The sequence below is a fragment of the Podarcis gaigeae genome (assembly GCF_964106915.1).
Source record: "Podarcis gaigeae genome assembly, chromosome: 4".
Taxonomy (NCBI): domain Eukaryota; kingdom Metazoa; phylum Chordata; class Lepidosauria; order Squamata; family Lacertidae; genus Podarcis; species Podarcis gaigeae.
Window position 1 is genome coordinate 107,386,540 of NC_139677.1, and position 14,984 is coordinate 107,401,523.

A 14,984-nucleotide genomic window follows, 5' to 3' on the forward strand; every position below is an offset into this window, starting at 1 on the left:
GTTACAATTTAAAAATTAGAGATAAATACCCACCCTGAACAATATATCTAGTCAAGAGGATGCAAAATTGCCAGGGGGAGAGAAAGCAAGCAGTTATGGAGTCTTCTGTGAATCTTTAATTATACAGATAGGGGGGAAAAACACGAAAAGACTGTATGTTAATAGAGGATGAGCTGCCTCACTTAATGGAATTGAAACCTTGCTCCTTCAAAGTATTAGAGTTCAAAGACTGTGATAAAGAGGGGAAAAGAACAATATTGTGGTTCTCAAATGGATAACATAGGTTACTACAGAAGAAAGAAAAGAAAATATTATTCCCCAAGACAACAGTGGGAGAGACATCCAGTGGAGACATTCGGAATAACAAAAAACAATAATTTAATTGGAAAGAAAAACAGTCTAACAGAAAAAACATGGCTGCACAAAAGAAACCACCCACACCAAGACAAACTAAAAGGGGGACGACCTAAGGAGATGCCAATATAGCAGAGATCCTGGTGGAATTAGGAAAAGATTTGCAAAATAACACCAAAAATATGGACAAATTGACAACAGAAATCAAAACACTATCCAGTAAAACTAATGGTTTGGAAAAACCAGTCCAAGCTTTGGAGGAGACAGTTAAGAGAAATAAAGAAGAGAATTGAGAGATAAAAAGGGATCAAGATAGAATGAAAACAGAGCTAGCCACAGTAAGAGAAACTCAGAAGGATACAGTAAATAATATTGCACTTCTGGAATTAAAACAAAATGACACAATGCTACATCTGAGAGGCATTCCAGAGCATCGGAATGAACAAATCAGAGTTAAAAGGAACCAGGAAAAGAGATTTCTGATTGTTTGTCACTTATTTAAAATGTTTGAAAGGAAAGATTCTTCTTTGCTGTATTGTTTTCGTTTATGCTTTGTTGATGTGGGATATTGTCATAAAGGAAATAAATAGAATATATACCCAAAATAAATAATAAAAACAAAAAAATTAGAAGATGGAGCAAGCTTGTTTATTCCTGCTCCAAAGGGTAGGACACGAACCAATGGCTTCAAGTGAACAGAACTGTGATTCACTCTACACATCAGAAAGAAGTTTTTGACAGCAAGAGCTGTTAGTGGAATGAAATCCCTTGGAAGGTGCTGGAATCTCCATCCTTTGAGGTTTTATGAAGTTGGATGGTCACCTGTCATGGATGCTTTACTTGCTATGCCTGCTTCACAGGGGGTGGACTCGATGATACCAGGGATCACTTCCAACTCCACAATTCTATGATTCTGTGATTCACGATTCAGTATTTGTATGAAAAGTGAGCTTCGCTTTCTGACAGAAGCTTTTTCCACATTCCATGCATTGATATGGTTTCTCCCCTGTATGAATTCGTTGATGGGTATTGAGATGGGAGCTCTTACTGAAGTTCTTTCCACATTCCACACACTGATATGGTTTCTCCCCTCTGTGAATTCTTTGATGGGTATTGAGATGGGAGCTTTTACTGAAGCTCTTTCCACATTCAAAGCAATTATATGCTTTCTCCCCTGTATGAATTCTTTGATGGAAACTGAGATCGGTACTCCGACGGAAGCTCTTTCCACATTCCACACACTGATAGGGTTTCTCCCCTGTATGAATTCGCTGATGGGTATTGAGATGGGAGATTGTATTGAAGCTCTTTCCGCACTCCATGCACTGATAGGGTTTCTCCCCCGTATGAATTCTTTGATGGGAACTGAGAGAAGAGCTCATACTGAAGCTCTTTCCACATTCCATGCACTGATAAGGTTTCTCTCCTGAATGAATTCTGTGATGGGAAGTGAGATGGGAGCTCCTACTGAAGCTTTTCCCACATTCCATGCACTGATAAGGTTTCTCTCCTGTATGAATTCTTTGATGGTCTGTGAGATGGGAGCTCGTACTGAAGCTCTTTCCACATTCCACACACTGATAAGTTTTCTTCCTTGCATGAATTCGTTGATGAGAAGAGAGAGAGCGCTTGTCATGGAAGCTCTTTCCACATTCCACACACTGATAGGGGTTCTCTCCCGTATGAATTTTCTGATGGGATGTGAGATAGGAACTGGTAGTGAAACTCTTTCCACATTCCACACACTGATAGGGTTTCTCTCCTGTATGAAATCTTTGATGGGAAGTGAGAGAGTATCTGCGACTGAAGCTTTTTCCACATTCCAAGCACTGATAGGGTTTTTCTCCTATATGAATTCTCTGATGGGAAGTGACACAGAAGCTCTGACTAAAGCTCTTTCCACATTCCTTGCACTGATAGGGTTTCTCCCCTGTATGAATTCTCTGATGGGAAGTGAGTTTGGAGCTGTCCCTGAAGCGCTTTCCACATTCCACGCACTGATAGGGTTTCTCCCCTGTGTGAATTCTTTGATGGGAAGTCAGGTGGTAGCTATCCGTGAAGCTCTTTCCACATTCCACACACTGATAGGGTTTCTTTCCAATGAGAATTCTTTGCTGGGAAGTGGAACGGGAGCTCCGACTGTAGCTCCCTCCACACACCACATTTTTACATGACTTCTCCACTCTGCAAATTTTGTCATGGTCATCCTTGATTTCAAATTCTTCAGAATCTGAAATGGAGACAAATAGGGATTAGAGCCTCAGGAAGAAATGGAGCCCCCAATTATGGAATAATGCTAATTAAATTTTTGGTAGAGGAAGAACTGAATCCTGCCACCTGTCCAAATTCTTTTATCAGTTGTAATGTTCTTAATTAGGCTTTATTTCATGTTCTCTGTTGTTATTATTAGGTCATCCGCGAAGGCTTTTAATTTGTAATATTTTCCCTGTACTACTATACCTTTTATCCTCTCATCTCTTATTTTTCGGTTCAAGATTTCCAATACTAAGATAAATAGCAGTGGGGATAGAAGGCACCCTTCCCTGGTCCCCTTCATTATGTTACAGCTATCTGTGATGTTGCTGTTTATAATAAGTTTTGCTCTCTGCTTCAAATAGATTGCCTCTATTCCTTTGCAGAAAGTATCTCCAAATCCCATTAAGTTACCGTATTTTTCGCTCTATAACACGCTCCCAACCATAACGCGCACATAGTTTTTAGAGAGGAAGAAGAAGAAGAGTTTGGATTTGATATCCCGCCTTTCACTCCCCTTCAGGAGTCTCAAAGCGGCTAACATTCGTTAGTTACTCGTGTAAGCGGCTCGTCTCCTCTCCCGCTTTGCTCCTTTAAAGCAAGCAGGCTCTCTGTCCCTCTCTCCTCCCCACTCAGCAGCTCTTCTCCCGCTTTGCTGTTTCAAAGCGAGCCACGGAGGAGGGAAGGAAGGGGAACCATGGATCCTCTGCTCACAACTGCAGCAGACCCCCCCCGCCACCCGTAGGCATTCCCTCCATAACACGCACAGACATTCCCCTTACTTTCTAGGAGGAAAAAAGTGAGTGTTATGGTGCGAAAAATACGGTAATCTGTGTTTTCATAAAGCTCCACAAGATATTATCAAATGCCTTTTCTGCATCTACTAACATGAGAACTGCTGGTTTGTCATTTCTGGTTTCTAGGTGTTCCAATATATTGATAATATTTCTTATATTGCTGTTTAATTGTCATCCAGGGAGAAAGCCCACATAGTCTTCATGGATTATTTTTCTCAGGGTCTTTTTTAATCTTTCCACTAAGATGGATGTGAAAAGTTTGTAATCATTACTGATTAATGAAATTGGTATGTAGTTTGAAATAAGTGTTAGATCTGCCCCGTTTGGGAATTAGTGTTATAAATGCTTCCTTCCATGTCTCTGGTGTTTTCCCTTTGGCTAGTATATCATTCATTACATGTTTTGAAGGTTGTGATAGGACTTCTTCCAGCTACTTATAATAGCAGGCTGACAATCCATCTGGACTGGGCGACTTCCCTGATTTCGCATTTGTATTGTTGGATTTCTATGGCTGTAATTGGTGTTTGATTTTTTCCCCACTCAGAATTACTGGCAGGTCATTATGTTTTAAAAATTCTTCACCCCCCCCCCCCGGTTTTCCATTTCTTTTTGGTATAATTCTCTGTAATAACTTACAAAAAAATTACATATTTCATTCGATTCATCTATTATTTTGTTTCCCAGTTTCAGTTTGTTTACAATCCTATCACTGCCTTTTCTTGAGTTGCCAAGCCAGTAGTTTTCCTGGTCTGCTGGCAAACTCGAAATTTCTATGTTTTAATATTTTAATATTCCATTCCACTTCTTGATTTATTAGCGTAGCAAATTTGGTTTGTAGCAGTTTGTCAAGATGACACAACCTTGATGGCAGAAATTTGGTTTGTAGCAGAAATTTGGTATGTAGCAGTTTGTCAAGATGACACAACCTTGATGGCAGAAAGTGAGGAGGAATTAAATAACCTTTTAATGAGGGTGAAAGAGGAGAGCGCAAAATATGGTCTGAAGCTCAACATCAAAAAAACGAAGATCATGGCCACTGGTCCCATCACCTCCTGGCAAATAGAAAGGGAAGAAATGGAGGTAGTGAGAGATTTTACTTTCTTGGGCTCAATGATCACTGCAGATGGTGACAGCAGCCACGAAATTAAAAGACGCCTGCTTCTTGGGAGAAGGGCAATGACAAGCCTAGACAGCATCTTGAGAAGTAGAGACATCACCTTGCCAACAAAGGTTCGTATAGTTAAAGCTATGGTTTTCCCAGTAGTGATGTATGGAAGTGAGAGCTGGACCATAAAGAAGGCTGATCGCCGAAGAATTGATGCTTTTGAATTATGGAGCTGGAGGAGACTCTTGAGAGTCCCATGGACTGCAAGAAGATCAAACCTCTCCATACTGAAGGAAATCAACCCTGAGTGCTCACTGGAAGGACAGATTGTGAAGCTGAGGCTCCAGTACTTTGGCCACCTCATGAGAAGAGAAGACCCCTGGAGAAGACCCTGATGTTGGGAAAGATGGAGGGCACAAGGAGAAGGGGACGGCAGAGGACGAGATGGTTGGATAGTGTTTTCGAGGTTACCAGCATGAGTTTGACCAAACTGCGGGAGGCAGTGGAGGACAGAGGTGCCTGGCGTTCTCTGGTCCATGGGGTCACGAAGAGTCGGACTCGACTAAACGACTAAACAACAACAACAACAACAAGCAGTTTGATATTTTGTTTGATTGTTTCGTTGTCTGGGTTTCTTAATACCTCTTTTTCCTTTTAGCTTATCTCCACCAATATTTCTGTTTCTTTTCTTTTATTCCTTTTTGGATCACATTTTGTTATTTCATGTTTTTAAATGTTTTGGAAGCCACACAGAGTGGCTGGGGAAACCCAGCCAGATGGGCAGGGTATAAATAATAATAACAACAACAATAATAATAATAATAATTATTATTATTATTATTATTATTATTATTATTATTATTATTATTATTATCACTGCTACTAATACCTGAGATTCTCCAATGTCAGTAGTCGCTTTGGTCAACCAGAGAACGATAGCAGCAAAAACAAAAACAGAAAAACTGACAGAAGCTACTTATCTTTCCTAACAACTCTGAAGCTGACATTTAATATGGCCTGGGCAGTTCAGACCAGCCCAATTGTGGTATAGAAAGGCAGAACTGGAGGAAGACTGACAGAAAAATAAGTAATTTACTGTTCAAGGTTTATTGTGGGGGTGTTAGTTTCCCAGGTGTTGTAGGGGGCGCTGTTGAGCTCTGTGAAAATATATGAGGTTCGTCACACAGAGTTATTTTTAAAATTTTCAGTCAGATATTAAGATCCCACACGGAGGCTTACCAAGAGAGGCCACGATCCCACGATTCTCCTCCATGACGTCCTTATGCAGAGCTCTCTGGTCAGGATCCAGCAACGCCCACTCCTCATCCGTGAAACGAACAGCGACATCTTCAAAGCACACTGAACCCTAAAAGAAAAAGGGAAATGTCCTCCTCTGAGGCAGCAGAAATATAACCTTCTACACAATGCTCTGTTATTTCCTTCCTGTTAATTGCTGTGTTGTTTCAATAGGATTGCTTTGCTGCACACTTTTATTATGGATGCCTATTTTAATGTTTTAATGGAATTCTTTTATTCTGCATTTTAATTATGGGTATTCATCTTTGTGCAAATAGGTAGTATTCCACCGTGTGTTTCTCATACTGTAACACCAAAAAAATGGACAAATTGACAACAGAAATCAAAACACTATCCAGTAAAGCTAATGGTTTGGAAAAACCAGTCCAAGCTTTGGAGGAGACAGTTAAGAGAAAGAACGAAGAGAACTGAGAGATTAAAAGGGATCAAGAAAGAATGAAAACAGAGATAGTGACAGTATGAGTCCCACAGTTCACAGCTGGAGTTAACTCTTTATCAGCAAGAACACGATATTCACAGACTTGGCTGAGTTTCAGGCCTAATGAGAATAGCACCTGATTCCTTGAGGATCTGTCAGTTTGCACTCTCAATCAATTAATGGACTAGTTGTCTAAGTGGAAGTTTCTTTAGTGTGGAGATATATGAAAAGTGAGATTATATGGTGCAAAGTTTGAAGAGAGTGAAGGCCCCTGGCTCCCCACAACTTTCTAACTCCCCTCCTCTCTGGGGTTTCTAGCATATGATTGAACAGTGCGCCAGTGTGCAGCCTGCCTTTGCTCCTCCATTGTCAGACGTCTCCTGGCTCTGAGAGACAAGCAGGAAGGGGGGCTTCTGGCAGAAGGAGAGGGAGCCCCCAGTGGCTCCTCCTTCTCCTGACTCACCTCTGCCTCCCGAACTCCCTCCTCCCACTTGCCTCCTTCCTCTTCTGCCTCTGATTCTGCACTGCATTCTGCCACAGAGTCTCCCAGCTCACTAAGCCCTGTTATCCCTTCAGCTTCTGACACCTCCTCTTCCCAGGCTTCTCCATCTTCTCCCTCTGACCACCCATCCGTCTTCCACCTCCACTCCTTGGGCTCTGAAAGGTCTTCCCTTCCTGGTTCCCCGACTGCTTCCTCCCACCATTCCTCTGTGCCCAGCCACTCCATGACATTGCTCCATCCCTTGGCCTCTGTCCCCACAAAGCAGCTTCCCCTGACCTGATCTGGTTCCACAGCCACTGCTTCCCTTCTGCCTCCATGAAAAGATGGACCAGGAGGTTTTGCCGGCATCATTCTTTCACCTACAAGAGAAAAAACGTAAGCAGGATGCCTGGAGTGCCTGCTTCTATCAAAGGTGAAACAGGGCATCTCTAACTACAGATGGGCCTTTCAGAAAGCCGTACCTGCTGAGTGCATTTGGACGTTTGTGACCATTTCATATGTTAGTTGTATAAAAATATATCTCCCCTCCTCTGGACCCCTGGTTCCGAATGCCTCCAAACAGAGAAAAGCCACCTTCCTCCTTACCCAGTGGCCTCTCTCTGGTGTCCAACGGAGGCCTCTCTGCCTCACAGGAATCCTGGTCAATTTCTCCAAAGATATCCATTTCCTGAAAGAAAACAGAGAATGAATGGTGAGAAATGTTAGAAGGAGAATGACAAAGACTTAAAGGGTGTTAGATCTCATTCCATGGATGTCTTCCAAGAAAAAGGATGGGCCATCAATAGAGCATTATGGGATGTTCTCTGTCCTGTTTGGAACCCCTTGGGAGTATCCAGAGCAAAGTCTCTCTCACCTGCTTTCTCTCCTCTGCCTGACTCAGGAGGAAACCTTCGGCCAGGGCCACCGCCTGGGAACTGGTCTCCGCTCCACAGTCCCTCACCCAGCTCTCCATCTCCAGGGGAAGGACAGCCAGGAACTGCTCCAAGATCACCAGGTCCAGCATCTCAGCTTTCGTGTGCCTTTCTGGCTTCAGCCACTGGTGGCAAAAGTGGTAGAGTCGGCTGCAAACCTCTCGGGGTCCTTTGGCCTCCTGGCAGCAGAACTGCCTCAGCTGCTGGCTCTGCACCTCTGAGCGGAGGGTGTCCTCCTCACCCAGGATCTTCTGCACAGAGTTTTCCCAGAATCCCCCACTGCTCCCAGTTTGGATGGCATGGCCTCTTCCTGCTCCAGGGCCAGGTGAGTCTTGCTCATCCATCTGTGGTCTCAGGAAGCCTCTGAGAAATTGGAAGGAACCCTTTGGTCTCCTGCCAAGTTTTGTCTGTCTGAATGAGAAGCTCTAGCAAATCCTACAAAGCAAATACATTGTTTAGTTACAGAATTTTTAGGTCAGAGGAAGAGAAATGTTCCTTGAGCAAGCATGGATGAGTCTTCCTAGAAATCAGGGTGGGACTGTACCAAACCATGAGGTATCTTCTGAAGAAGAAGACGGAGGAGGAGGAGGAGGAGGAGGAGAGGAGAAGAAGAAGAAGGAGAGGAGGAGGAGGAAGCAGACTCTAGCCCTCCTAGAAGGAAGATTGCGATGCAAAATGGGGAGGCAACTGAAGGGATTTCTCTGAGGTGAATCAGTCTAGTTGCTCCTGCCTCCGAGTAAATGCAAGAAATCAGAATTGACTGACAAGGGAATAATTTGTATCTTGTGGAAAATGGATGCCTGGCTCTAGTGGGGGTCCTCGCCTGGGGGTCCTCAGGAGTTGTTCTCCCCCCACCCCCACTCCCCTGCTTCTGTCTCCTTTTCCTGCACTTGGTCTCTCTACCACTCTCCAGACAGACTCCTGGGGTGGGGTCCCTTTTTCTTTGCTCTGAGGGCCAGGAATGTATCTGAACAAGGGCCAAGTGGGTGGAGCCAAAGACATCTCTCTTGAAATTTAGGCGGGTAATTTATTACTATTATTCTCTTAGATGGCTTAACACACACACAGCCATTGATGCCCAGGTCCCTGGAGGCTCAGTGAGGAGCAGCGCCCATTTCCGGCTGCTTTGCCAGCACCAATCCCTTTGGGGGAGAGAGGATGTGGTCCTGGGATGCCCTGCTCTGGGTGCGAGGGGATTGCTGCAGTGGCCTCCGTGGGGGGCTGCCCTTGGAGATGACTGGGAAACTGGTCCCCAATGCAGCAGCCAGACTTTCCTTCCTCCCTCCCTGTGGGGTTTTCTTGGGGGGGGGGGGCTAGTCCACCTCCTCGTCCAGCTTTGGAAGACCATTTGCAGATGTTTCCTCTGTTATGCAGTGATGCTGAGCGAGGTCACACCGAGTTAAAGTCCCAGGGACTCCTTTGTTTAAAGGAGATTTCGTGGGAGAGTCATTGTTTTTCTGAAGGGGGGGCGGAGGGCCAGATGAGTTTGGGACCCTCTGATCTGCAGGAAGGAGAGCGCTGCAGACCTGGCCCCTCCCTGGCAGGACCCTCTCCTCCCTGACTTTGGGTACCCCCCCCAGGAGCAGATCCGGCCCCCCCGGCCCCCTCCCCTGCTGCAGCCCTGGGACCCCCACCAGATCCCAGAGAGAGAGGAGACTCACCAGATCCCAGGAGGGGAGAGCGAGGCAGCCCTTGCAGGAGAGACACCCAAGCAGGGAAGGACTGGGGGGGGGGGCTTGGCTCGGGAGGACCTGGCCCCCCCTTGCTTCCTGTCCTCTCTAGGAAGGCAGCTCGGTTCCCTTTAACCCTTGCCAAGCCGAGTCCCTCCAGCTCAGCCCTCTCTCGCTTGGCAGAACCTCAGATTCTTATTATTTCTTATGGATTTAGGGGGGCAGCTGCCCCCCCCGGCTCCGCCCATGCCCAGATATCCTTTTGGGGGTGAGGCTCCTGGTTGGACTCTGAGCATCTCCCTCCCTTGGCCAGAAACCAGAGGAAGAGCTTGCAGGGAAAAGGGCTTTGCAGGAGGCAAGGAAGCTCCTCCTGGAATTCAGGAGTGGAGAGAGAGGAGGGGATCCCAGGGTCATCTAGTCCCACCCCCAGCAATGCAGGAATCTCAGCTCAAGCATCCAGGGCAGATGGCCGTCCGATCTCTGCTGAGAAACCTCCAAGGAAGGAGAGTCCCCCACCTCCCAAGGGAGACCTTTCTCCTGCCCAACTGCTCTTAGATGTCCCTCAAGGCAGCGGGTCCTGAGTTCTAGCCCTGCTGATATCATCACACTGGCTACCAAGGAGGAACCAAGAAAAGTTCAAAATAAATAAATCCTATTCTCATCATAAATGAGTAATACCTTCTTATGCTCTGTGACAATGGGGAAGAGCAGAAACTAGCACCAACAGCTCAAAGTAAGTATCTTGCCTTCCGGTATTCATTTCTTTGGTTGCCTCCATCCTCCCAATAGCACATTCCCCAAGTGACTTTTGACGCAGATGATGTGTTCCTGGGTGCCAGGATGAGGCCGGAGGCTTTTCCTGCCCCCTTTCCTGTTGCTGCCCCTCCACCTAGGAGTCCTCACAAGGGAGCTGGTCCTGGAGGAAGAACCGTGAGGGGAGAGACTTTGTCAGGCAAGGCCTCCTTCCACCTGCCTTGCCCCACCCTCCAGTCTCTGCTTCTCGGTGTGTATTGTATTGTTTTATGTACAGTGGCTTGCCGTTGCTTTATTGATTATAGTTTAGATATTATTGTAACTGTTGAGTGGATTTCTGTTCAACTTTTATATGTCGATATTATTATTTTATACTATTCTAACAATTGTTGAATGTTACTTTTTTGATGGAGTTTGCCTATTTTAAAGTTATGTTTTATTATCACATTTTTGTATTGCATTAGATTGTTATAAGATGTACATTTTTTTGTTTCTTCAGCTTGTAAACCGCCATGAGTATTGTAAGATAGAAAGGCGGTATACAAATCCAAAATGATGATGATGACCTCTGCCCAAGAGGCTGCAGGGCTCAGGGTGGTCCTCTGGGACAAGGGATTGGGTCCAAGGTGGGTACAGCCATCCAAGGTGGGTTTCGTAGTGTCACCTGACCCAGATTTTTCTTTCCTCTGCAGAATGTCATCGCTCAGCCAGAGTTGGCCTACCTGTGGCCCAATCGAAGAGAAGGTAAGCCCCACACCTTGGAGACCCTTGTCCCTTCTTTGCCCAAGACTCACCTCCCAGGTTTTCTTGCTGGGAGATCTGCAGGACCTGCTCCCTACCTGGCAGGAACTTCCCACCTGGTCTGGGAGGGCAGTGTCTGGACTGACTCCAGCTACAACAAGCGGAGAGGACTCTGGGGTTGGGGTCTTGTGGAGGGGTGTTTGCCAGCAGGGGTGCTTCCTCTTTCCTTTGCCCTCCATGGTCTCCCTGCCTGAGCTGACAGAGCTGGTCTCGCAGGCGGAGTTGAAGACAACCTAACTGCTGGCGCTGGCCGACTTTGAAATCTGTGCTGAGGCAGCTGGCTCTGGGGTGGCTCAGGACTTCCTGGTTGCCCTGATGACCATGGGGCTGTCCCAGCTGGTCACCCCCAAGGCAGATGGCCAGCCACACTGGGCAAGAGAAGGGGGGTTGAAGGTGGGGGACTTTGACCCAGTCCCTTGGTTGGACTACTGCAAGCCGTTCTACATAGGGCTGCCTCTGAAGACAGTTCAGAAATTCCATCTGGTGCAGGATTCAGCGGCCAGGTTGCTCGCTGGAGCATCTTGCACTGATCCTGCCAATTAGTTTCCTGGCCCAATTCAAACTGCTGTTTTTAATACATTTCCACCTGGGAGTTTTGGCGGAAGGATGGGTTAAAATGTGGGGAATTAAAGGCCTGTGGAAAAACTATGTCTCTCATTTTTATTCTCTTCCATACAGATGATTTGATCCTCAAAGATTTATAGCCAGTCGTCCACACAGTGCAGGATTTGAAGACTGGACAAATGACAAACCCTGCTGATAAAACCAAAACAAACTCACGCCTCAAAAGTCATAAAAATGTCAGCGGTACTAAGAGAGATGACCTTCAGCAGGGAATCTTTGGATTTAGAACTTTTGGTCTTGAAAGGAAAAGGAGAAAACCCTGGGTCAGTGATCGCAGCAGAAGACACAGGGGACCAAGACCCAGAAACACATCCCTTTCATTTTTTATGACATTCAAACATCCAATACAAAAAACCTTCAGTTATATTTTTCTTACTGCATCTCTTCAATAATCCGACTTTTTTGTTAGTTTTTAAGATAGTTTTTAATTTTAAGATAATCCTGCAAATGAATTGAATTGTTTACAATAACTTTTCAAATAATTGTACATTGTTCCGTCAGAATCTTTGTTGTAACTTTGTTGCAAGCCAGAGGAAACAAGCTTGCTCCATCTTCCATGCGACAGCCCTTGAGGTCGAGACTCTCTCTGGTGTCGCTGGATCAAGTGGATCAATTTCCTTGCATTACCTAAAGAGTTTTAAATGTCCATTTAATTGTTACTGTTTTGAAATTCATTGTTTATTGTGTTATTATCTCCCATTGGTCTGGACACTATTCTGTTGTTGCAGCCTGAAATAGCATGAGCTTTTTCTGCTGCTGCATCACACTCAGGTTGACTAATGTTGAGCTTGTGGTCCACTAAGACCCCTAGATCCTTTTCACAGGTACTACTGGCAAGCCAGGTCCCCCTCCACCCCCCACATCTTACATTGGTACAGCTGGTTCTTCCTGCCAAAGTGCAGAACCTTAGATTTGTCCCTCTTGGAATTCTTTTTGTTACGGTCATTTTGAACCATGATTCTGTCTTCTGTGGCACTAGATCCTCCTCCCAGTTTGGATGGGGAACAAGCCAAGGGAAGGAAAATGTCTCTGAGTTATATGCTCAGGTTGTATATATGTGCAAATAAAACCAGGTATCCTGAAGACTCCACAGTCTTTGTTGCTAACCTTCGTTCCCAGAAAACTAAACCCCGGGTAAGGAGAAGCACCCCAGAGTTTCTTGTTACACAGAGATTGGGGTGCTGGATAAGTAAAGGACACACCCCAGAGGTCAGAGCAATGGCGGATCGTGGCATCTCAAATGGCAGTGCCGCCCTGTACAATGCCAAATTCTGGCACCGCCACCCCCTTGCCTCAGGCCTTCCATTGGATTTCATAGTTGTTGTGCCCCAGAAGCTGTGCACCCGCTGCAAGCGAACTGGCCATGTTCCAGTTGCACCAAAAATAGAAGGCGATGCATTATGCAAGATGAGTTTTCAGGCTCCAATCAAAGAGCTTGTGAATGGGAAAAGTAGGAGAAAAAGCAGAGTCAGCTAACTTTTTTTAAACAAGGAAAGAGTAGCATATTGGAGTTTTATGAAAAAGAATCTTCAGGGGATGGGGGTCGGACAAGGTTTTGAAAATGGTATAGGTGCAATATATTCTGAACAGAAAGCAAAACTAATTGTAAATAATGTCAAAAAAAAAAAAAAAATCCTTCCAGTAGCACACTTCTTCAGATACACTTCTTCAGATACTGTGTGTATCTGAAGAAGTGTGCATGCACACGAAAGCTCATACCAAGAACTAACTTAGTTGGTCTTTAAGGTGCTACTGGAAGGAATTTTTTTTGTTTTGACAATGGCAGACCAACACGGCTACCTATCTGTAACTGTAAATAATGTGGTTACAGATGAATTTAAGATAAAAAAAGGGACACGACAGGGGTGCCCAATTTCCCCGTTGCTTTTTATATCGGTTCTGGAGGTCCTGCTGAATATGATTAGAAGGGACCGGTTGGTTAAGGGGATACAGGTCGGAGTTAAACAGTACAAACTGAGAGCATTTGCAGATGACCTAGTGTTGACGTTACAGGAGCCAGAATCTAGTACTAAAAGGGTTTTAGACTTAATCCAAGAATTTGGTCAAGTGGCAGGATTTAAATTGAACAAGTAAAAAACTAAGGTTTTAGAAAAAAACTTAACACCAACTGAAAAAGAAAGGTTTCAGAATGAGACAGGTTTGACTGTGGTTAAGAAAGTGAAATATTTGGGGGTTAATATGACAGCAAAAAATGTGAATCTATTTAAAGATAATTATGAAAAATGCTGGATGGAAGTGAAAAAAGATTTAGAAATCTGGTCAAATTTGAAGCTTTCCTTGTTGGGTCGAATCGCAGCTATAAAGATGAATGTATTGCCTAGAATGTTGTTTTTGTTTCAAACATTGCAAATTGTGGACAAGATGGACTGTTTCAAGAAGTGGCAGAAAGATATTTCTAAATTTGTCTGGCAGGGCAAAAAACCCAGAATAAAATTTAAGATATTAACTGATGCAAAGGAAAGGGGGGATTTGCCCTGCCAGACTTCAGACTTTACTATGAATCAGCAACATTTTGCTGGTTGAAAGAATGGCTACTCCTTGAGAACACAGACATTTTGGATTTAGAAGGTTTTAACAACGCTTTTGGGTGGCATGCATATTTGTGGTATGACAAGGTTAAAGTACATAAAGCATTTAAAAATCACATTGTCAGGAAAGCATTGTTCAATGTTTGGATAAGATATAAAGATTTACTGGAAAATAAAAACCTGAGGTGGTTATCACCGATGGAAGTGAAGGCTCTGAAAAGACTCAAAATGGAGTCCAAATGGCCGAAATATTGGGAAATATTGGAGCAAGAAGGTGATAAATTGAAATTGCAGAGTTTTGAGAAATTAAAAGATAAAGTGCGAGATTGGCTTCATTACCATCAGATAATGGAGGCTTTTAAACTGGATAGGAAAATTGGCTTCCCGATGGAAAAATCAAAACTGGAAACAGAATTGTTAGATTCTAAAACTAAGAATTTGTCAAGGATATATAACTTGCTGTTGAAATGGAATACCCAAGATGAAACGGTGAAGTCTGCTATGATAAAATGGGCACAAGATCTTGGACACAACATTATGTTTGCTGACTGGGAACAGTTATGGACCACAGGTATGAAATTTACGGCATGTAATGCCTTAAGAGAGAATATTATGAAAATGATATACAGGTGGTACTTAACCCCAGTCAAGCTTGCAAAAATATATCATTTGCCCGATAATAAGTGTTGGAAATGTAATGAGAATGAAGGTACATTCTTTCACCTTTGGTGGACGTGCCCAAGGATTAAGGCTTTCTGAGAGAATGTGCTCTGCTAGCATGAGTGAAGAAGGACAATAGATCCTCTCCTACTATCCACAACATTCCCACACTAAGATGCTGAGAATCAAAGTGACTTCGACCCTTGGAGTCTCATTTGTGCTGTAGCAGGAGACCCCCCCCTTCATTACACTGTAATGCACAAGCACCAC

At 44.4% G+C, this 14,984-nt stretch overlaps 1 protein-coding gene across 1 annotated transcript; it reads right to left on the reverse strand.

The window, feature by feature from the left end:
• Nucleotides 1–354: 354 nt before the first annotated feature.
• LOC310843388 (uncharacterized protein) lies at nucleotides 355–8,016 on the reverse strand. The gene is made up of 5 exons (XM_083736696.1): nucleotides 7,600–8,016; nucleotides 7,332–7,413; nucleotides 7,023–7,105; nucleotides 5,749–5,875; nucleotides 355–2,584 (listed from the first exon to the last, which is right to left on the reverse strand). Exons 1-5 carry the CDS (start codon nucleotides 7,999–8,001, stop codon nucleotides 1,275–1,277), a joined length of 2,004 nt encoding a protein of 667 aa, XP_083592822.1. The 5' UTR covers nucleotides 8,002–8,016; the 3' UTR covers nucleotides 355–1,274.
• Nucleotides 8,017–14,984: the final 6,968 nt, after the last annotated feature.

Coding starts and splice junctions, on each gene's coding strand:
- LOC310843388 (XM_083736696.1), bottom strand. CDS start 8,001: ATGGATGAGCAAGACTCACCTGGCCCTGGAGCAGGAAGAGGCCATGCC. Junction 7,106..7,331: donor CACCAGAGAGAGGCCACTGG/GTAAGGAGGAAG, acceptor TTTCTCTTGTAG/GTGAAAGAATGATGCCGGCA. Junction 2,585..5,748: donor TGGGATCGTGGCCTCTCTTG/GTAAGCCTCCGT, acceptor TCTCCATTTCAG/ATTCTGAAGAATTTGAAATC.